The sequence below is a fragment of the Sprattus sprattus genome, assembly GCF_963457725.1.
Source record: "Sprattus sprattus genome assembly, chromosome: 9".
Classification (NCBI taxonomy): Eukaryota; Metazoa; Chordata; class Actinopteri; order Clupeiformes; family Clupeidae; genus Sprattus; species Sprattus sprattus.
The window spans coordinates 12,217,202-12,239,701 of NC_137928.1; the positions used below are offsets into that span (position 1 = coordinate 12,217,202).

Below are 22,500 nucleotides of genomic sequence, written 5' to 3' on the forward strand. Positions count from 1 at the left end.
CAGAGTATGGGTGTAAAACTGTCGGTTTTAATGACTAACTTTAGCCTTTTGAAAACACATTGTATGCCTGTGGCAATATGGATTTCCGTCGTTGTCAGTGCCATGCTTTGTCTCCGTTGCGCAAAATTATTGTTACTATTTCTTTTAAAATATTTAGAGTAGAAAAGGAAATAAAATAAAATAAAGTACAGGCAAAATAGCGGGATTACTAAAATCAACGACAGACCGGAGTGTCACGTTTAAGCAGGTTTAAGCAAGTGGTAGCCTATTCTGTATTCTCAAACACACATGGATGACTGTGAGAATTAAGAAAGTCCGTAGTAAGTTTATTCAACAAGTAAAACATTGTTCAATATTATATGCGTTGATATGCGTACAAGGCAAATACGGTGATTACAAAGCACATTTAAAATTATATGGTCATTATTTGAATGAACAACACAGGTAAAAAGAGGAGGCCAGAGTAACAAAGTCCTGACTTTCATTCATTCTTTTCGTTTAATGAATGGGAACGAAAACCAATCGATATTTGAAACCTAATGATTTACTTCATAGGGATTATTTCGATAACCAAAGTTGTCCTTGTACACTATATTCTAGCAAGAAAATGATGATGGCACTGAATCATTTTTCAATAACACAATTTGCCATATCCTAAATTATTAAAACAAACAGAATAAGTCACTCGTTTTAACAGTTTTGTATACGGTGTAGTCAGTAAATCCAGTACTAATAAACATCTTAATAAAAACATATAGCCTAAAGGATGCATCCTAACTGAACTAACAAATAGGCTTAGGCTATATAGGGACATTCCTAAAACACAAGGTTAACCTAACTGAAAGCACGACTCTTTAATGCAGTGTTAGACAGCACGGAGTCATAGCAAAAACCGTCATAATGCTGATGATAGTTTTTGTTTAATTTAATTCAAAAGATAAATAAGACATTTCGCTGACGTCCTATCTGAAAAGACTGTTTTCTAAAAGTTATCTACGTCAAATGAGTTAATAATGTGCATTTCTTATTTAGCCTAAAATATATTCTTAAACCTACCGATTACCTTCAGATAAAATATGACGAGGAATACGAGTTATTAAACCGTGGGGGAATAATCCGAAAATGTGCCAAAACAATAGACTGCGAGAGTTCAGACGCTGTTTTGTGTCTCCTCAGTGTCGGTGTATTTCCCGTCCACTCGCTTCCGATATACCTTTAGATTTAGTTGTGTATAAAATCCAAGGATTAATTTGTCGTCGATCAAGTAAAAGCGATGACGCATCGAGCGTTGATTGGACGGCTGCGCCTGGATCCCTCCCTTTATATTTTCACAGGAGTGCGTCCGGTGCTCTAAAGCACAGCCACACTGGAAGACGCTACCGCCAACACACTCCAAAAAGACACCGTGCACTTTTTTATCCACATGAAAATCTGGGAGCGGTGATTACAGAAAACACAGACAACGGAGCAAGCTGTTTTGACTACTGAGAGAAAGGGCGTGCAACTGTCCCGACTACAGACCTCGCTGGTGTGATGGACTTTTGATTGCAACTCGCTGAAAAAAAACAACGAATTGAAGGACTTTCTTTTGGGGCACTGGCATTCGGAAGGCTGATGATTTAATTCAGTGACCTCATTGCGCATGTGCCCCGAGCACAAATAACAAGGTTGTCTGTTTTTAAAAATAAATATACAGATTTTTTTATCTTAATAGTTTCCTTCTTCTCTTAAATTGGCTCCCGTACAAACAGCCGCGTTGGATCCCTCGGGTTACTGCGAGACTCCGGTATATAATCCGGATCTCTGCCCAAATATGATAGCTGCCCAAGCTAAACTGGTATACCATCTCAACAAATATTACAACGAGAAATGCCAGTCCCGCAAGGCAGCCATCTCCAAAACCATCCGAGAGGTGTGCAAGGTGGTCTCGGATGTCCTGAAGGAGGTGGAGGTTCAGGAGCCGAGGTTCATCAGCTCCCTTAGTGAAATGGATAACCGTTTCGAGGGTCTGGAGGTGATATCTCCAACGGAGTTCGAAGTGGTCCTCTATCTAAATCAGATGGGGGTGTTCAACTTCGTGGACGACGGTTCCCTTCCGGGCTGCGCCGTGCTCAAGCTCAGTGACGGCCGAAAGAGGAGCATGTCTCTGTGGGTCGAGTTCATCACCGCGTCAGGCTACCTCTCGGCACGCAAGATCCGCTCCCGGTTTCAGACGCTCGTAGCCCAGGCTGTCGATAAGTGCAGTTACAGAGATGTGGTCAAAATGGTTGCAGACACGAGTGAGGTGAGGTTACGCATCAGAGACAGATACGTGGTCCAGATTACCCCGGCTTTCAAATGCACGGGGATATGGCCACGAAGCGCGGCTCACTGGCCTATGCCCCACATCCCTTGGCCGGGTCCCAACCGGGTCGCAGAGGTAAAAGCCGAAGGTTTCAACCTCCTATCTAAGGAATGCTACTCGTTAAACGGCAAGCAGAGCTCGGCTGAAAGCGACGCCTGGGTCTTGCAATTTGCAGAGGCCGAAAACCGCCTCCTTTTGGGAGGGTGCAGAAAGAAATGTCTATCGGTTCTGAAAACACTGCGTGACCGTCACCTTGAACTCCCAGGGACGCCCCTCAACAACTACCACATGAAATCTTTGGTCTCCTACGAGTGTGAAAAGCATCCCCGGGAATCGGACTGGGACGAAAACTGTCTCGGGGATCGACTGAACGGGATTTTATTGCAACTTATTTCGTGTTTGCAGTGCAGGAGATGTCCCCATTATTTCCTACCTAACTTAGACCTATTCCAAGGAAAACCACATTCCTCCCTGGAAAACGCAGCCAAACAGACTTGGCGACTGGCAAGAGAAATTCTAACCAACCCTAAAAGCTTGGAGAAACTCTGAGGTAAAAATCACAACAACATGTTTGTACAAAAATGTGCACTATATGTGGACTATCTGCTAGTCCAGAGGCCTAGACGAAGTTTATCAAGGACGACACAGAATGGCAATTGCTGTTCAGTCTTATCCACCGTCTTACATGTGCATCTATTGGCCTACTTCATGGATAACAATTATTTTAGATACACCGTCTAAAATAGTTTTCATGCCACGAAATTATGGTCACGACCTTACATTTTGTGATGTCATCATTTGGACACAAAAATCTATCAACAATCAAATTTGGAGGTTAATATGTCAGTGTTATTTCTTCTACCCGGGTCCTATGAATCGGTTTCTTCTTAAAAGCTTTAAATAAAGCACGTGATGAGCCTTGACAAAACCTTAACTGTACATTTTTATACTGTAAATAGCCAACATACATTCATAGATTGTGATTCCAGTGGTCTGAAAATTGTGAATGTTGTTCTGTGACACGTAAAAATAGAGTTCAGTTCCACCTGTTTAAGGATAACGCCTGATCCCCCCACCCCTGACAAGAAAACAATTTAGAATGCATCAGTGCTAGTTTATCAATGTCAGTGGAACGTTTCTAATTTTTTTAAGTTTACATTTTGATGGTACGTAGGCCTATTTGTTACATTTTGAAACATTCCATAAATATACTTGAATCATTATTTAATCTATATCTGATAATTTTGTTTATACCCTGTCTACATGGTAAAAGCTGAAAATAAGGAAATATATATAAAAGATACCTGAGAAAATGCACTTAAAATACACTGGAATATAATTTTTTTGTGATTTGATTTTTTTTATCTCTGTCTCTGAATTTATTTAAAGAGTTAATAAAAACTGAGTCATATTTGTGTCCCAATTATGGTTCGTGATATGTTATATTTATGTTTACAGACGGGCCTTTGTGTAGCAGGCCTAAGCTAATGAGCAATTCACCAGGCTGTCAATAGTGAGACCAGATTCGAAAAATAATTCAGAATTAGCGCACAGGTGTTTTGAATCACACAGTCGGTCCCCATCACCAGTAGTGGAACTACCAATAAAACCTTGAACTGTGAACTGAATGCATACTACACGCTATTAAGATTACTTAAATCAACGCCGCTTGTGTTTAGGGCCAGGGCAGCATTTATTTTGCAGAACAGCCTAGCCGTGCAGTTGTCTCAAACTGAATAATACGGAGTAAACACAGGGTGGGCCAAACGTACAAACCTATTTTTAACTAGGCCCAGTTTTATAAATAGCCGTATACGATGAAACATTATACTATTTATAACAGTATCTTGTATAACAGCTTAATACCTCGTTTGTAAAAAAAAAAAAAAAAATGAAGTGCTTTGAATTTCTTTTGTCCGATTTTTTGAAAAAAAAAAACAAACAAACCGAAGGCTACATAATCTTTAATTTGTATTACTTCTGAGGATAGAGGGGGTGTTGTAGAATACTGTGTTTACAATGGCAAAGAGGAAATGCCACGTTGTTGCCATTAAAGCAGAGTAGGCTACTTCCTAAAGTAGGCCTTACATGCAGAGTGATTGAACGAATGTGTCAGGTTGACCTGCAGTACCGGGAGAATTATTCTAGTATTCGGCAACGTGCTTTAGTTGTAGTTTAGTATAATATAAAACGTCAGTGTAAAACCCTTGATAATTCGGGCATTCTGTGAACTAATAGGCTACAGTGGCTTCTCGCAGCCTGATCTTACATACACATTTGTAATTGTTTCAATAAATTACACCATGGAAGACCTGTGGTTAGGCCTTAGGCAAAGGTGGTAATGTTCGCATACATACATGCAGGCAAACATGGACAAACGACTTACTTTTGAGTCGATTCGTTTGAAGGTGGGGTCATCCTCGTCGACTTCAAAATAGATCTCTGTAGTGGTGATGGACAGCGTCCCTCGAGCCACTATCACCGGGGCAACGAGTTGAGCCGGGGTGCTGAGGACCACGGGGCCTGCAGGAGACGAGACAGGGCAGTGAGGCTTCTAAAGGGCCGAAGCATGGAAACAGGCGAGGTGTTTTTGATACAGTCATATAAAATCAAATAGGGCAAGGGAATGGTGAAAATATACGGATGATTTTAAATCAGTTGATTTTAGTCCAAGCCAGATAAAAAATTTAAAAAAAAAACACAGGCCTGAAATTCGTTAAGCATATAGTGATTAGCCCGTGCAAAAGGAGATTTAAAGCCTTTTAATATTTATTGGTTTTAATGACGTGGGGTGAAGAATGTTTGTTAAAATCGTCCACGCTGAGAAAAGGAAGAGTGCCTCCATTTTGGCGCAAAAAGGGTAAGGAATTCTATAATAAAATCATTAACTTTTCACTTCTTTTCGGGCACGTTAAAATGTACCTGCTTTACTGCTTCGTAGGCCTGAAGATGTGACCAATTAAAACAATTACATCTTGTTATATAGACTACACAATCTTTATATAATTTATTAGATAGCTGGAGTTAGGCCTTTTATTTAGTTCTACATTTTAAACACAATAAATACTTTCCAATAATAGGGTATGGAGACCTAACCATTCAGAGCAAATTTAAAGGTGTTGTTTTCCGGCACACTATCAAACAAATTGTTTATAAGCCACATCAAGCTATACATCAACTCAGAAACTGTGGCACTGCATTTACTCTTAAAATATTTAGGGCGGCTTTTAACCCTTCGATCAGCTGATTGTGAACACATGCAATGTCGCCGTCTACACTCTCCGCCCATCATTCTACCTCTATAGCCCCCCACTCCCTCTCAAGAGTCGCTTGATTCTCCATCTTCTGATTTAGATAGGTCACACGGCACTGCACGTCGCCGCAGCGCCAGAGGACCCCCTGAGCTGTCGTTGCACGGAATGTGAGCTCCTGGATCTGGGGAATATTTATCGATCCCTTGAACTCCAAAGAGCCACTTTAATGTCTCATCAATCTTAATCTAGGCTCCTCAGCCAATTATGTCCGATACTGTTGCAAGATTACAAGTGGATTTTGGTTTCAATTCCCTGGGCGCTCCTTCACAGCGCAGGCAGTCAGCCTGTATAGAAACACAAGCCTCGGCTCTCTTCCCACCACCCAAAATGCTGTCTGATTTAGACCAGATCTTATCTTGGAGACATTCATCTGAATCCTCATGTATTACCTTACGATATGACCATTGCATTTCCACACATCGGCTAAATACGAAACCGCACTCCGTGCCCTACCAATCACCATTTTTGCATGACACTATTATGGACAGCAAAATGCCCATACATAGCCTGAGAACAAAATTGTTCAAGAAACAACACGAACACTTTACATGAACCCGATATATAAAACCTCGTGCCACATATATGCAAAAATTAGATTTATTATGTTATAGGCCTATTTGAGCTATCAAGACAGTTATCGTCTCTAAGTGTGGCCTACTTCAAACGGCCAGCATCAAATGCTCATATGATTTTAAACCCTAATAGCAGTCCAACACAGCAGTCTTTCATGGGTATTCTAATCCTATACCTCGACCGTGATTTCGAAAGCGGGTTAATGCGACTTTTAGGCATATCTCTTACAAGATGCTCTTAAACAGTCAATTATGGCAGTTCCCTCCCGTGTAGCATAACACGGTGCTTGGGAGCAGAAGCGATTGTGCTATGGCCTGGAGGGACACTTGGAACAGAAAGAGACAATACTGCATTAATCCACTCAAGGCAAGTGTGTGTGTGTGTGTGTGTGTGTGTGTGTGTGTGTGTGTGTGTGTGTGTGTGTGTGAGAGAGAGAGAGAGAGAGAGGATTAGGCTATAATCCCTTCAGGGATCCCCTCATAATTAGAATGTATCTTTAAAATATTTACATAGGACATAATACAATACTTTGGGTTTAACATATGGGGCAGTGTAATCTCGTAAACAGGACTACTACATCAGTGTGTATTTAGGGCTATAGGAAGGCTACTTAAACCGAATATCATGTAATTTGTAGGCTAATGTATTTATCCACTAGGTCACCAAATCAACGCATTGATGAAGTTCCAATTGCTATGAACATAATTTGTGTCATTATCATCATTATAATTATTGTTGTTATTATATTATTGTTGTCGTGCTTATTAAGGCATAAGGTTGTGCAGGAAAAACAAAACAAAAAATAAACAAATTCAAACATATATTTTACTATTTGAAGGTTACGCAAATCGGTTGAACATGCCCCTCTCGATAGGAGCGGATTCAGGGCGTTTGTGGGGGCTTGTGCAGATTATTCTGCTAAACTGAAACAGGTGCCACTGCCAGTCGTATTCGGTAAATCCTGCTTGCTACACAGGGGCAGCTCTACAGACTGACGTCAGCTGCTAAACGGGGCTGGGTCCCTGCGCGCCGTTTCCTCGGTGATGTCACTGCGTGTGCTGCGCTACAGCAGCGAAGAGCATGCCGGGAACGTTCATTATTAAAAAGACAACATTTGTTTCGCATTGTGTTAATACATAATATGAGCTGGTCTGTACGCTAGGTTAAAATTAAATGAATGGAAATGAAAATTGATTAATGCTGCCAATTAAGAGCAGTTGTAATATACCAACGATTTAAAAACACCACATGGGCTATTTAGTTATTTATTTTATGAGCTATGTATGTAGGCTATTTATTCGTTTATTTATTGGCAGTTGGGAATGCATTTCCACACATTCCTATTTTAAGTGTATTTTTTTCTCTACCCTTTAACACACCCTTTAAAAAGATTCCCAATGTCCTCTCAAAGCAATATTCTTGCACATTATTTACGCATTTAAATTTCACATTTAAAATGGATAATTTTGTAAAAATGCATTTCTGTGTTTCAGGAATATTACAAATACATTTCAAAATAATACCTCTCCATGATTTGTAGTTTTGTCCAACGATATGGTTTTGATAGTTTTTAACAAAAAAACATCCCTTGTTGTAACAATAAATATTCTCCAGGCAACAACATAATACATATCTAATCATCATTATCAATAAGTCCAAAGTTCACCTGAGGTCTCCCCTATGCATATGCATATTTTAGTAAACCATAAACCTATGTAAATATCACCCTCCTATCAGTGACTGATCCATGCACAGGTCAGACCAGCACATGTATTCAGACAAGGTCTTTTGGACAGATTGTATTATTCATTCACCTCCTGTATTTGATCTAGCCCAATACTTCAAAGAAGATTGGTGCATTGAATTCTATCCAGTTCAATTGTTTTTATTCGTATAGCACCAATAACACATGAGCTCTGCCTCAAGGCACTGTGCAAATGTATTTCACGAGGACGCTCTTGCCAAGCCCTTCACCAAAGTGCAAGCTCTACCACTCTCTCTCTCTCTCTCTCACTTTCTCTGTGTGTGTGTGTGTGTGTGTGTGTGTGTGTGTGTGTGTGTGTGTGTGTGTGTGTGTGTGTGTGTGTGTGTGTGTCCAATCATGTGACATAACCCTCCTAAGCATAGTACAAACACCACAGGCAATAGAGACAGCTAACAGAGACAGGAGTGCTCTGCTCACAATCTGAGACATCTCTTGATGTATTCACTCATTAACCCTTTCAGCTCTCTGTCTCTCCCTCTGTCTCTCTCTCTCGTCTCTGTTCTTTCCGGGCAAGCTGTGCGTGACAGACATGACTGCCGTGCTGCGTGCAAACAGTGTTAACCATGTAGGAGGAGCCGACAGCGAGTGAGGAGGCTAATCGTCATATCATCCCTGTAGCTGCGGCGCTTCCTGGGTCCTGATGGTTAACGCCCCCTCCGCCCAGCAGTCAGTAACTGCCCCACCCAAATAGAACGAAGAAAACGCATTCGTTACAGGGGTCTCCTTTCTGATCTTCTAACTAATAGCAGCCCATTCTCGTTAGAACACAGACAACATGGTAGCTATGGTGGTTGGGTGCTAGGTGTTAGCAGGATTTAGGTGGCAATGCTGTACAGACAATATTCTTGTGGCTTAGTGTCAGTGCTTATTTTGTACCCACATAATGACTTGGGTTGTTGTCTTATTGTGCACATAGGCTTTACAATACTTACTGTACAGGTCAGCAAACAGTTGTGATACACAGTGTTCACAAAGAATAGTATTTCATTTTGAGATTGCTGCAGTGAAATAACACCAAACATCAAAAAGGAACAACCTCCTACGCTCCCTATGCCAGCTAATGCTGCTTAGTATACTCAGTACCGTATAGGTTTTGTGTTGTTATAGGGTACAGTGTGTGATGCAGTACAGTAGACTATGCTCTCAGGCTCTCAAGTATGCAGAAGTATTCCCAGAGGACAGCTATTGAGTTTATTCCCTCTGCTGTTTACTGGAAGAGGCCCAGAAAGGAAAACACAGAAATACTCCTGAGGAAGGTGGGGGGGGGGGGGGGGGGGGGGGAGAGGAATACTGGGTCAGCTATGTCTTACTGTGACAAAGGGGGTTCGGCAACCAAATAGCACTTCAGTCCATTTGCTGCCTTATAATCCTTGAGATTGGAACACAACAACTGCTTCAGGAATTTATGGCTCTTGCCAAGATCTGCAATTGTATTCCAGTAAAACCCTGTTTCAACATCAACTCTGTATTGTTTTTCTTTTCTATTCTTTTCTTCTCCTCGTTTTTTTTAATATTTATTTCATTTTTTCTTCTGTTTTTCCCTCTGTTACCTTCCTCCCAGACACTGATTGTTTGTAATTGGTAAGCTTGTGTGGACACATGCAGACGAGCATATCTTGATGAACGTCTGCAGGAGCCGTGAACTCTGGCTAACTTTCTCCTCTGAGACGGAGGCAATTATAGACAAAGCTGCCCCCTCTCCTGACTCGATGCTTTGGCACAGGAACCCTTGCGGTGTTGCCATAAAAACATGAGGAAGCTTGGAACTTGCCCCTTACTGGCAGCTCATCCTGCTACACATTCAGTGCACGAGACAAATTAGGCCATGAAGACAGAATATCCCGTATTATGTGTAAAAATAGGTAGTAGATCGTTGCAAATATTTGTTTTTAATGACTGTGAAGGTTTCAGATCAGATCCACTAACACCGTTGGAGGGGGGGGGGGTGTTACCAACTGCTTTCTTCGTGAAGCATGACGGCATGGGTCGAGCTGGAGTCATTATGATAATGGTATTAGTCAGATGTTCAGTGAACCTCTCACACACACACACTCTCCCTCCGACTTCAAGGACCAGATGGAAAAACAACCAAAGAGTGGCTGCTGCCTGGCCCCTGGCCCGTGATGAAGAGTGGCTGCTGCTGCCTGGCCTGTGATGAAGGCTGCCCTTTTCCAGACAAAGCTCAGCTAACAACTCCGACGCTCACGAAGGGAGAGCAACAAAAAAAAAAAAACTGGAATATTTAATGTCTTACTTAATGGTGATTTATCGTCTCCTTTGCAGACGTCATGTCATTGAGCCGCTTGTTGCCATATTTACGAACTCCAAGCCAGTTTCCTGTTTCTCTGTGAGGCAATTTAGAGGAGCACAGGAGAACCAGCCAATACTGTGGGCAAATGGTACCTTGAAGCACACAGGGAAGGGTACAAGGGAAAGCTGTAAACTGATTGAGATTAGGTTTGAGTTAAAATCATGTCATGTATTGAAAGCGGAAGAGGTGTTAGGGAGGGGTGCGTCTGGTTTTCAGATAAAACGCTTTTTTCATGTTACTGTGTGAGTTGATTGTGAAAGCTGCAATTTTTTGTATTTTTTTCTTTTTTTAAACATTTTGTGATTGATCTTTCCGGTGTTAGTTTTACACTTGCCTCTGGAGATAATCACTTGGGGACGAAAACTCGCTGAAGGAAAAAAAAAAAGCATGAAATATCCAAAACAGACAATACACACACAGACGGAAGACAGACAAATAAAATATCAGAGGGACTTAAAGGGAAGTGTCATCGAGACACTCGGGGGGATGCTTTCCAGAGCTATGCAGCCTGCCAAAAACTCCCTCCGGCACAAACACACATTTACAGCTCCCTGGCCTGGCTGGCCACCTGCCTCCTGAGACATCTCACTCTGGGCCTCTATCACACGTCCCAAAGTGACCCCACAGCATTTACCTACACTGTTCCTCGCCATCTCCATCTCTCAGGTGATTTGTTTGAATGTTTTTATACTTACTTTCATTTGATCAAAATGCAAATGTATATCAATGCCAATCAGGAAGTTAATACAACATATTCATAACCAAAATCTACTGGCTTATTTGTTGTGACGTGCAAGCCATCGGGGATGCTAACAAAACAAAATCAACAAACAAAATAAAGGGCTTAAAAAAAGAGCTGTGCAATAGCTCCAATACTTGATGCAGATATGGCTTGGTATTGCCTGAGCAGAGTGTAGACACTGAATAAGGAGCTGACTGAGGCGCCGGATGAGAGGCCGAGGTGTGTGCTGGCAGACTGAGTTGTGCCAGACAAATGAGAACAAACAGATGCAGGCTTTCAGCCATTTCCCGTCTCTCTGTTGAACTCTTGATCACTTATTCAGTCATTGTCCTCCATCTTCCCCGCCTCACTCACTCATTCATTTGGTAGCTCTTTCACTCGCAAACTCTCACTCACTAACTCATTCACTCAATCCTTCTCTCCCTCTTAACTCTTCCTCTCATCATTTACTCTATCCATCCCTATTACACTCCCCCACTCTCCTCCAGACCCTCACTAATTCACTTTCTCTTTCCCTCTATCCCTCCCTCACTACCCCCCTATTCTCTCACTGCCATGTCCCCCCACCCCCCACACACACACCTTTTACTTATCCCATCTCTTTGTCTCTCCCTTGCTGCCACACACTCTTCTCTTCCTCTCCTACTCTCTCCTCCTCTCATACCTGCCAGGTTGTCGATCTCCTTCTCTTGCAGGAGGCTGACGTTGTCTTCGTCTCCATCCAGCATGAGCTCAGTCTCGGCGTTCTGGCTCACCGCAGCCTGGCTGCGAAAGCCCTTCTTGGACTTCACCGCCTCATCCTCCTCCGAACCTGCAGGGGGAGACAAGCACAGATGAAGGACAGTCACACATTGTGTGTTTAGAGTGGAAGAAACGTAGTGAGATATGATTGTTTGGTTTCAAATGTACACTGTTGAATGGGGAATGGTGGGACACTGTTTGAGACACCTAAATATTTTTACACATCCCTGCGTAACATAAATGATTGAAGTGTACACTATCATAGATAGTTGATGAGGCTTGTTTATCATGTTATCTTTTTTGACAACAAGTTGTTTTTCTGAAAAATTAAATGTCAACAGTATGACATATAATTATACCAGTGTGTTGCTGTATAGCCTTCTCATCTACACTGTGAGCTTGGTGTTACGTTTATATGACAAATTACAAGTAACTATGTTGTGGCTTATAAAACTAATAATAGACTGAGGCATGGCAAAAGGCTTTGTCATATATCTCACAGTGTATAATGTCCTTAGTGTTGTCAACTTAATTGTTTACAAAGTGGTTCGATTTTGCAGCCTGCCATAATCTATAGTAATGTGACATGACACTGTTCGAAAGCCTGTCATTAACTGACACTGGTTGCCTTAACTTCATATGGCATGTGCACCACGTTTAAGGCAGTCTGGGAAAGGCCTTGTGACAGAAGTATCAAATGCTAATCTGTGTTTAGCACCGTGTTAAGTCTGAAACAGGAAATATACAGCCAGACAATGCATCTGATTGGGCATCTGAGCCTCCTTTTATGTAGTCTGACACCAACCCACAACACATTGTCATAGCGTCTGACTCTGCATTTTACTCCATAAGCATTTGTGTCAGGAGTCATAACGGCAAACACACGAGCGCACCGAGTATTCGTTTCTGATCGGAGACATCACAAAAATCTTTTTAGCCTTTTGTTTATCGTACAAGGGCCCCTGATGAAACATTTCATCATCTCCTTTTCCCTCTTTAGAAGCACCCACAACAAAGGGTTGTGAATCTGTCCACAGCTCATAGCCTATTAAGCTTAGCGGAAGCTGCTTGCAGTGTGCACGGATGAGAATGAGATTGAACAGACAGTACAATTAGGGAGACTGCACCGACTGCCGAAAGCTCATCATTCGCCATAGCTGAAGCCAAATGAAAAATGACTGGAAAGGGTGTAGTCGCCGCTGAGAGAGACAGAAAAAGAGAAAGAGAGAGGGACGGAGAGAGAGAGAGGAAATATTCTCTGCAAAGGATTCATCAGCTTTAATTACCCACAATCCCCCGGAAGGGCTGCCAGACGTCAATGCGCTCGCGCAACAAGGAGAAGTCCGTGTGGATTGGTTCCTCTTTAAGGTCACGTTCACTGAGAGGAACTAAAGCGGAACACGCCAACGCTCGGAACAACAGGAGGAAGAAAACGCATCAGGGGGACGGTGGCGGCGGCGGAGTTTGACGTGCGTTTGACGTGTTCTCTCTCTGCAGAGCGTTTCATGTGCATCGCAAGCGCTCCCTGAGGAATACGCACTGTGAAGGGGTCATGTATGACAGTCGGCAATTCAGCTACATTTTCTTAGTGTGTATGTGAATTCCTTTGTTGCTTTATATGTATCATTGTTTTGTATATATACTATGTGTGTGTCTTCATCTGGGTGTGAATGTGTATGCATATATGGAAGTCTGCATTTGAGTGAGTGTGTACGGTGTATGTGTGTAAGTGTGTACATATGGGCATGTGTGTGTAACTAAGGACTCACACTACTGATTAAACCAATATGTGTGAGTGGGAGTGTGGGAGTCTTTGTGTGTACATACGAGTGTGTCCTGGTCTGTGTCACATCACCTGGGCTTTCACCAGCTCCGAGGAAGAAGTCTGAACCCGTTTCGGAAATGAGCGCCTCGAAGTGGGAGAGCGCGGCAAGAGGCAGTCTGACATCAAAGCGGACCGGGCCGAAACTCAAAACCGTAATTACAGTAAGACATCATTATCCCCACCGCTACTAAAATCTCGCCGATCTGGCCAGCGCCGCCGGCGGGTAGATGGCCGCGGCTCAGACCTGGCAGGACCAGACAAAATAAACCCTGGGCTGATTTCAGGCTGGGAAAATGGCCCCGCATCAATAAGGGAGAGAAAACGACCTGCCAGGCACCAGGGCCATTCATCCATAAATCAATTGAGTCACCGCTAAGAGTGAAAGAAAGAACAACATCACAAAAAAGAAAATAATAAAATAAAAGAGAAAATGGAGTGAGCAGTAAATGATGGAGCAGCGCGTGGGCGGAGGGGGCGCCGAGACGCACTGACAGGAGCGGCCGTTCTCTCGTGACTGATGGGCGGCCGCGCACCGGGATGCTCTCCAATCAGAGAGCCTTGTGTGAAACGGCTCGCCATTTGTCAACGTTAAGGGGGGAGACCTGGTGAGGAGGGGCGTCGGTCGGTCAGTCGGTCAAGAGGCTTCATTAAAACCACTTAAAACCCTCAAGTTGTACTCAGTCTGACATCCAGTCTTTTATTTTTCAAATTCGGGTAATGAAATAAAACTGGTGTAACACAGAAGGTAACATCCAATATATCAAGCATGCTTACTTGTTTCAATATATATATATATATATATATATATATATATATATATATATATATATATATATATATATATATAGACATTAGATTAGATAATGGATATTTACAAAAGATTAACATTATAAATCGGCCAAGTTACATTTTCTACCTTCCCACCTTTTAACAATTAAAAACATCACAACTAAAACACTATTATCTGTGTCCAACTGATTTTAAACATTAGTATCTAGTTATACCAAAGCCCATTCCGATAATAGGCTTAAATAACACTGAATGAGCAGTTTTGGCATGACTTGCTGTGAACACAAGTGAATGAGAGGCTGTACAGGGTGGTCTGTCAACACTTCCCAGTTCCACACACTTGGATTACAAGGACTTTTCTGCCGCATAATGTTATTAATTACGGAACAGAAATAGCAATCAAGTAGAAGTTGGTCTCCACTGGCGCATAAAACTCTTGTTTCCTCTCTCTCTCTATGCATGTGTGAGAGAAACAAAAACTTGTAGAATGTGTATATTGAGACAGAACACAAATCAAATGAGATTGGTAGTTCTAAACCCTAATCGATCTTTAACATTACATTAACAATAACATCCATTTATTCACAATATGTTGTAAAGATAATGAGACATAGTATTAGACATAATAAGACACAATACTTATCTATAATGAGTATATCTTTATAAAGATTATAATAATTAAGAAAATAAACTCACAGACTTGTGTTAGCATTTCATTATGGGTGACACTTTTGAGATATTTTCGTGATGTTTTATGAGAGCGTTTTTCACCCTAAAGCACAGGGATAAACTCTCTCAGGGGGCTTTCAGGCTGCGGTGGAGGCAGCTCAGCCGTCAGACAGGAGGGCTACTGGGGCAGAAATATGTGGCCGTTCGGTAGTTTTACTGTTCTAATATGGTACAGATAAGCGCTGAAAAGCTAGCAGAGAGCCTACACTCCCACAGCCCCAGATTACTGCCACGGGTCTGTGTTTTATATATAATCACCGCGTCGGTGGGGTAGCTCTGGGGCAAAAGCTCGACACTTTTACGACCATGCTGGAGTCAAGGAGCGTGAGCTTTTCTTGGTCTCGTAAGTATTAAAAAAGAGAGTCGTCCCCCAACCACCCACCACCCCCTCACCCCCCACCGTTTTTATGTCTTAAAAACGGGCACAAAGAGGTCTACATCATGATGGTTTGTGTTAAGCAGCAAGTGAGAGCCGTATTCATGTTCTGTTCTACCATGAAACTCAAGGAGGGGTTACAAACAAGGCTCTGGAATGGATGAACTTGGACTCCCTCCAAAAAAACAGTACACCCGAGAAAATATGCTGACTTTTGACTTTTTTTTGTTTAAGTCATGAAAAACAGTTATGGTGTAAGTTTGTTTCACGGGCTTAAGTGCACCAATGTATATCGGAGCTTGGCTGCTGTAGTGATACGGGGAAAGCACAGGAGCATCTCTGAAGCGCCTCTTCTGCATGACCCATCACTGGCGTCCATTTTGCAGTCAGCTCTTCCCTCATGTGCCTGCTGCACGGCACTGCCGAGGCCCCGCCTTGTGCAGCGAAATCAGAATCATGCGCTTGGGCTGCTGTTGTAATAGCTTCAATCTGCAGCGTGAGAGAAAAGGCAGACACTCTGGACATGCGCATCTAGTAGTCTGGGAGACCTGGGACGGCCGATGGTTCTCCACAGCAGACCGGCCCCGCCCCGCCCGTCGTCTCCCTTGATCCCCTGGATCAGACCGCCCTGGTTCCAGATGGACGGGGTCCTGCCGGGTCGGCAGTTCCATATCAGGCAGCAACTCCCCACAAAACAGCTACCCCATCCCCCTTTTCATCCCCTCGGATCTGTTACGATAACGGCCGGGACTAATGTTCCGGTTAGGCTAATCTTGCGCGGGTAGGCATGAGTCAGTAGGTGCAGAGCCACCCCCCTTTCCTCCCCATTCCAAGAGAAAGCTCCTTTCTCCACCTCCCAGAGATAACCAAGAACAACTTTCCACCCTTCCACCACCGCCTCGTCCCACCCTTCTCTCCGTTCTCCCAGACTCCAGTTAAGTGGGAACAGCATTCCTGGCCGATAAAGACTACATGCGAAAGCTAGCCTAGGGTTAGCACAGCAGGAGGTAACCCTGACAGAACATTCACAAGTGTAAATTATGTGGACTGATACGCCTGGCTACAAATTTAAAGGGACGGTTCTCTTTTATATTCTAAAAGCATCCCTACAGCCCATTACCGTTGTGCGATGAATGTGCCAGAGTGCCATGGGAAACATGCAGATTATGAGAGGGTTCAGGCTTCGCATAGGCACTGGTAGTAAAACTCCATTAAATATAGGCTACCGGCCGTCTTGGAATCCAATAATTTCATAACTCTGAAAGCAATTTTTTACCCATCGCCATGTTCTGAAATGGACCGACACCTTGCTCTATTAAAGAACAAATCCAATTTAAACACGAGGGCCCGGCCCAGGAGCCCATAAAATCACTGCCACTGTTACTGCTAACGCTGTGACTTTACAGCGCTACAACCAGCAGCCGACCAGAACATGTTTGGCACACAGGGGCCCACTCGCCCTCATTCCAACTCTGTACACCACTGAACTCCACACTGTTTCTACTTATTCTCTGCTTTTTGCCCTTTCTTTCTCTCTCTAATATTTCTTTTTGAGCCTGCATGTCTCTCTTACCATCTCAACCTGCCTCTCTCTCTCTCTCTCTCTCTCACTCTCTCTCTCTCTCTCTCTCTCTCTTTGTATCTCTCTCTCTCTCTCTCTCTTTGTAGGGAGAAAGACAGAGAGTGAGAGTAAGGAGATTATATATAATCTCTCTCTCTTTCTCAGTATAATGAACCATAAAGATCTTTGTGCAGGCTTGGACCCGGAGTGCAGCAGGTCAGGCGTGGAGCCGCTCACCTGGAATGAGGTGGCAAGGACACCCGGAGGTAAAACAGGCCGTTAAAGACCCGGATCAATATTAACGTGACTTCCATTTCATGCCTGCCCAATTCCAATCAGCTAACAATATCCTTGGGTTGTGAATGGCGCCAGGGAGTAACGGCTGAGGTTACTGCATGCATACACACACACACACCGAGTGCACACACACACACACAAACACACACACACGTACAGATTGTGCTCGTTATGTTGTCAGGATTGCTAATAGACAGCACAGGGAGGTTGCCCTTCCCCGCAACCGCACAAACAGAGGAGAAGAGAACAAAGTCCAAGAGCTCCAAAAGTACTTGAAATGGAAATGGAGCCATGCACACTCCCTCTATCGATCCAGATTTCTGATTATTTCAACTTGTTTCTCCCAACCTTACAGTAATTGCATGAGATCTTGGCATGCAATCCATTTCATATTCTTACTTCGAAAGGCCATACAGTGTAGGCTCACATTCATATTCAATTTAAGATGGCTTGAATTCAAACTGATTATATAAATCCTCAATTACCTTCTATGTGTAAGTATGGGAAAATACATACAAAACTAAGTATTACAAAACACAACTAAGTCCATTTTTATGCTGCAAAAGAAAAGGGCTTAAAGATAAGAATTCATCTAATTATTATGAACCAACCATATATGCTTTAGCATTCTATGATCTATTTGATTTTAACACTGCACAGATAATCTACCAAGCACAAAATAATTGTCTTCCTACAGTCCCTAACTGTAACTGTAACTCTAACCTTCAGAGGCTGTTTGAAATTAGAGAGAGCCAGTATGAATATATGGAAAATGATATGTTAAAAATGTATTCAATGAATGTGTAGTCACTTATAACAAATACAATACTGAGGTATTATCATTATTGTGTATGAAACATAAGATGGTAAACAAATATAAAACTGAGGTAGGACCTTTATTGTGTATGAAACACAAGATGGTAAACAAATACAAATCTGAGGTATGATCAATATTGTGTATGAAACGTAAGGTGGTAAACAAATATAAAAATGAGGTACGGTCAATATTGTGTATAAAATGTTTGGAGCACGCTGGAACTGTTTCTGTTTAGTTCTGTCTGCATATTGCCTAACCCTGATAATGAAAGGGCTGCCTATTAAAATATGGAAAGTATAATGAGGTGAGGCCTACACCCTTTATGTCAATATATTTATTTTGTTCTTTCTTGTTATTTCAATGCCTCATTGTTATTTATTTATTAGTAGGATCATATATTTTGGAAAATTGTTAATAAGGACCGAGATAAATACTACAACTACCACCACCACCACCACTACTACTACTACTACTACTACTACTACTACTACTACTACTACTTCTTAATACTGTGATATGATTGGCTGAAACGGTATGTTTATGTACACCGTCCAGTTGGGAAACTGCTTGTCTCCAAGAATTTCACAACGACTACAATCTCAAAAGACCTCCCCTTTACTGGAATAAAAAAGCCAAAAACTAATTTGCAAAAAGAAGACAGAACAAAAGACTTCACCCATCTCACCCACTTAGTTGACTTTCTCTCTCACTCTTTCTCCAAACACTATAAAGATGCTGCCGGGAAAAACAACTGTCAAACTGTTCCTGACTCCTCCTGGCGATCCCTAAAACCTCCAGCCTTCCGCTCTACAGTGAGCCTCGCTACTCCCTCCCATGCGGACGGCTTTGCGGGTCGGCGTCACCTTATCGCTAACAAGCTCTGCCTCATCCACTTTGCCTGGCGGAAGATAAAGTTTTGAAAAGCGAGACTAATAAACCTGCACCCCCACCTGACCCCTTCGTTACGCAGGTTATCTGCTAATGTCTCCCCTAACATATTAATGACACATCCTATTTAGATGACTGAGATGCTACCGTGCTGCCCAACTGTCTAGAGCCTCCAACTACCATTAGTGTCACTCTCCACGGGAGCTCAAAAACTAACGACGCAGAAAAAAATGCAAAGAAAGGAGTAAAAACCAACCCTCACTACAGTGGTTTCAAATACACAGATAGACCCTCTGAGGAAACAGAATGAGAGGAGGAGAGGAGGAGAGGAGAGCGATGCTGGCCTCCTCCTCCTCTATCTTTTCATTCCCCCCTTACCCAGAGTGGGAGCAGGTTTGGTGCGCGGCCGATGCCTTTCACATGACAAGCGTATGCATTATTCTCCTCATTAGAGGCTCCGCGAGGCCCCCAGCACTTCAACAAGTCCTCAATCAACCGCGGCTGACAGACCCACCGAGACAAGCCAGCAAGGACACGCGGAGGGGGATGTGATAAAAACAGTATACATGTGTGTGTGTGTGTGTGTGTAAATATATATCACATGAGCATGCTAGTTTGGTAACAAATGGATGAGACTAGACTCCAAGGGCACCAAGGGGATGAACAGGATGAACAGCGAGGCATAGCAGTTTTCGTAGCCGAAGCGCAGAGCCTGATCTGGAGGTTGGTCAGATGTGGGGCCGGGCTGATCCAGAGTCAGCTGCTATCAGGGATGTGTGGGTGGTCATTACTGGATCAGGGGCCACCTGCAGCTCACTGGCCAGCTGGTATATATGACTTCTCTGTGTGTGTGTGTGTGTGTGTGTGTGTGTGTGTGTGTGTGTGTGTGTGTGTGTGTGTGTGTGTGTGTGTGTGTGTGTGTGTGCCTGCCATGCTGTTCCTGCATTACAGTTGGCAGTGTCATGGCCCAGAGTGTGGCCATCTGACATATCCAGCCCAAGAAACGGTTATTCTCATAAGGCCAAAGGTACACACACATATACACAATGGCACACAAAGGCACGCACGCGCGCACACACACACACACACACACACACACACACACACACACACACACACACACACACACACACACACACACACACACACACACACACACACACACACACACACAACACACACACACACACAGACACACACACACACACACACACACACACACACACACACACAAACAGGCTGGCTACAGAACACAGGAGCAGCCACCTTAGCAACATGAGGCGAGACCACACAACCTACCATACGCTTTGACACAGGGTCAAGCTAATGCCACATGCCCCCGCCCCTATACTGTTCTGAACACAAATCTGTCTGGAATGATTATTACGTAACAAAACATTTTGTCATTTTTAGTATATTCATGCAAAATATGCACACTCCTTGTATGTTATATATATATTTTAAATACACACTCATACCACGTGTGTTTTAAAAACATTTTTTTATGTTATTTATTACAATAATGTTTTACCAAAACAAAAGGTTACTATAAAGCACAAACCCTCCTTGTCTCTGCATTGCTTTGCATTGTTCATGCCAGCTTTTAACCATACGGAACCATACAAAGGAAGGAGGCAGCCATTTTATGAAGGCTCAGATCAATACGACTTTCCTCCTGCGCTCACTCTCTCCCAGTGTGCCTCCACCGTTCAATTACTGCCCTAGGGGAAGGGAGGCTAGAGTGTTTAATAGTATCGAACCACGTCCTTTTTAAAGGCAGTGTTGCATGACACCTAGCAAGGACCCACAGCGCCGAGAGGGCAAGACTGCTAGGATGAAACGGGTCAGTTGAGAAGGTGGGTAAACTTTTGCAGATTGCAAAGCTGAAACAATAAAATGAACGGCATCAATTTGCTCTGAGTCCACGTGGGAGAGAAATAAGGGGGTTGGGTGGGGTCAGGGAAAGAGAGGGATTGAGAGACAGAGAGGGGAAGGAGGTATGGAGGGAGAAAGAGAGAGAAAGAGAAAAAAATCCTGTAAAGTTGGACATGCCATGTTCAATTGACAAGGTTCATAAATATGCCAACAGTAAATGAAAGGACAGCAAACCTCTCTCTCTCTCTCTCTCTCTCGCTCTCTCTCTCTCTCTCTCTCTCTCCCTCTCTCTCCCTCTCTCCCTCTCCCTCAGAAGTGCTGCCCTGCCTAATGGCCAACAGAGAAGGGGTTTCAGAATTAGAATTCTTTGGACCGTTCTCACAGTCTCTGGACCAAAGTAGTGAGACTGATGTCATGGTGTTCCGTGGGTTAAAAAAAGGCGAAGTGTTCTGGAATGAGGGGCGGGAGGGAACACGTGTGGGCGCGGCCCGCGCCAATCACTTCCTTCTGACGGGCGTCACTTACCGTAGTCCTCCAGCGATTTGCAAGTGATGTCCAGGTGGGTGGAGCCAAAGGGGTTGCGCACAAATCTCCGCCTCCTACGCAGGTCGTCCTCCCAGTAATCCAGACGCCAGAAGTCATGCAGCTGACTGCAAGAGGAGAAAGAGAAAGAGAGAGACAGAGAGAGAGAGAGAGGGAATGAGAGAGAGGGAGAGAGAGAGAGGGGAGGTTAAGGAGAGAAGCAGCCAAGGCAGCATTTCACACAAAACCACACGTCCCTCTTCCTGCAAAAAGTAAACAGATGAAACCTGTGCCTTATAAAACATTATAGTCACACATTAAACAGGGTTGGACATAAGTATAGTAGTGGTAGAAGTGGAAGTGATTAGTCTCATTTACACCCAGCGGGGGTCACGCAAATTTGCAATTATGACAAACCAGAAATTACAGCACTGTGTCACAACAGTAGTAGTTCTCATTGTACAACAGAAACTATATCAGTGTAACTACATACGAGTGCCACCACAACACACACAAACTCACACACGCAGACACACACAAACACACACCCACATGCAGACACACACACACACACACACACACACTCACACTCATAAACACACACACACACACACACACTTACAGAAAAAAAGAGAGAGAGAGAGAGAAATGGGGAAGATACACATCTCCAGCTGGAGAGGGAAGGAACTGGTAGTCTTTTCCCAAGCAGTTTTCACAGCGAGCCCCCAATACTACCCCCAGCACCCCCCACCCTCAGGCCCCTGGACCCCCTGAGCAGAGGCAGCAATGCCCCCTCTGGCCTCCTCTGCACACATAAATTACACCAGGTCCCATTAACAAATGCGGGATCAAATTACAAGCATAAATGGCACAGCTTGCCTCCCTTTTTTACGGTGTTTTTTAACAAGTCCTGTAAATCAAAAGGTAGGACCCTCGATGCAGACAGCGTGCGGTTTAATGATGTGGGCTGTGGATGGGGGTAGAGTCGTACCGCGGTTGAGGCCCAGGACCATAAAAACCTGTGGGCTGGC

The 22,500-nt window shown here is 43.4% G+C and overlaps 2 protein-coding genes across 2 annotated transcripts in view; one reads left to right on the top strand and one right to left on the bottom strand.

Annotated features, from left to right (window-relative positions):
* The window catches only part of LOC308369864 (neurobeachin-like), a gene marked incomplete at both ends in the record, with an annotated part of 289,067 nt that overhangs the window by 82,286 nt on the left and 184,281 nt on the right, over window positions 1-22,500 (bottom strand). The window contains 3 exon segments of the mRNA XM_080844411.1: window positions 4,731-4,867; window positions 11,714-11,860; window positions 21,473-21,597. Of these exon segments, the coding sequence (XP_080700537.1) occupies window positions 4,731-4,867; window positions 11,714-11,860; window positions 21,473-21,597 (409 nt within the window).
* On the top strand, window positions 1,814-2,893 carry mab21l1 (mab-21-like 1; the record flags this gene model as incomplete). The annotated part of the gene is made up of 1 exon (XM_080844412.1): window positions 1,814-2,893. The coding sequence occupies one exon, from the start codon at window positions 1,814-1,816 to the stop codon at window positions 2,891-2,893; it is 1,080 nt and encodes a 359-aa protein (XP_080700538.1).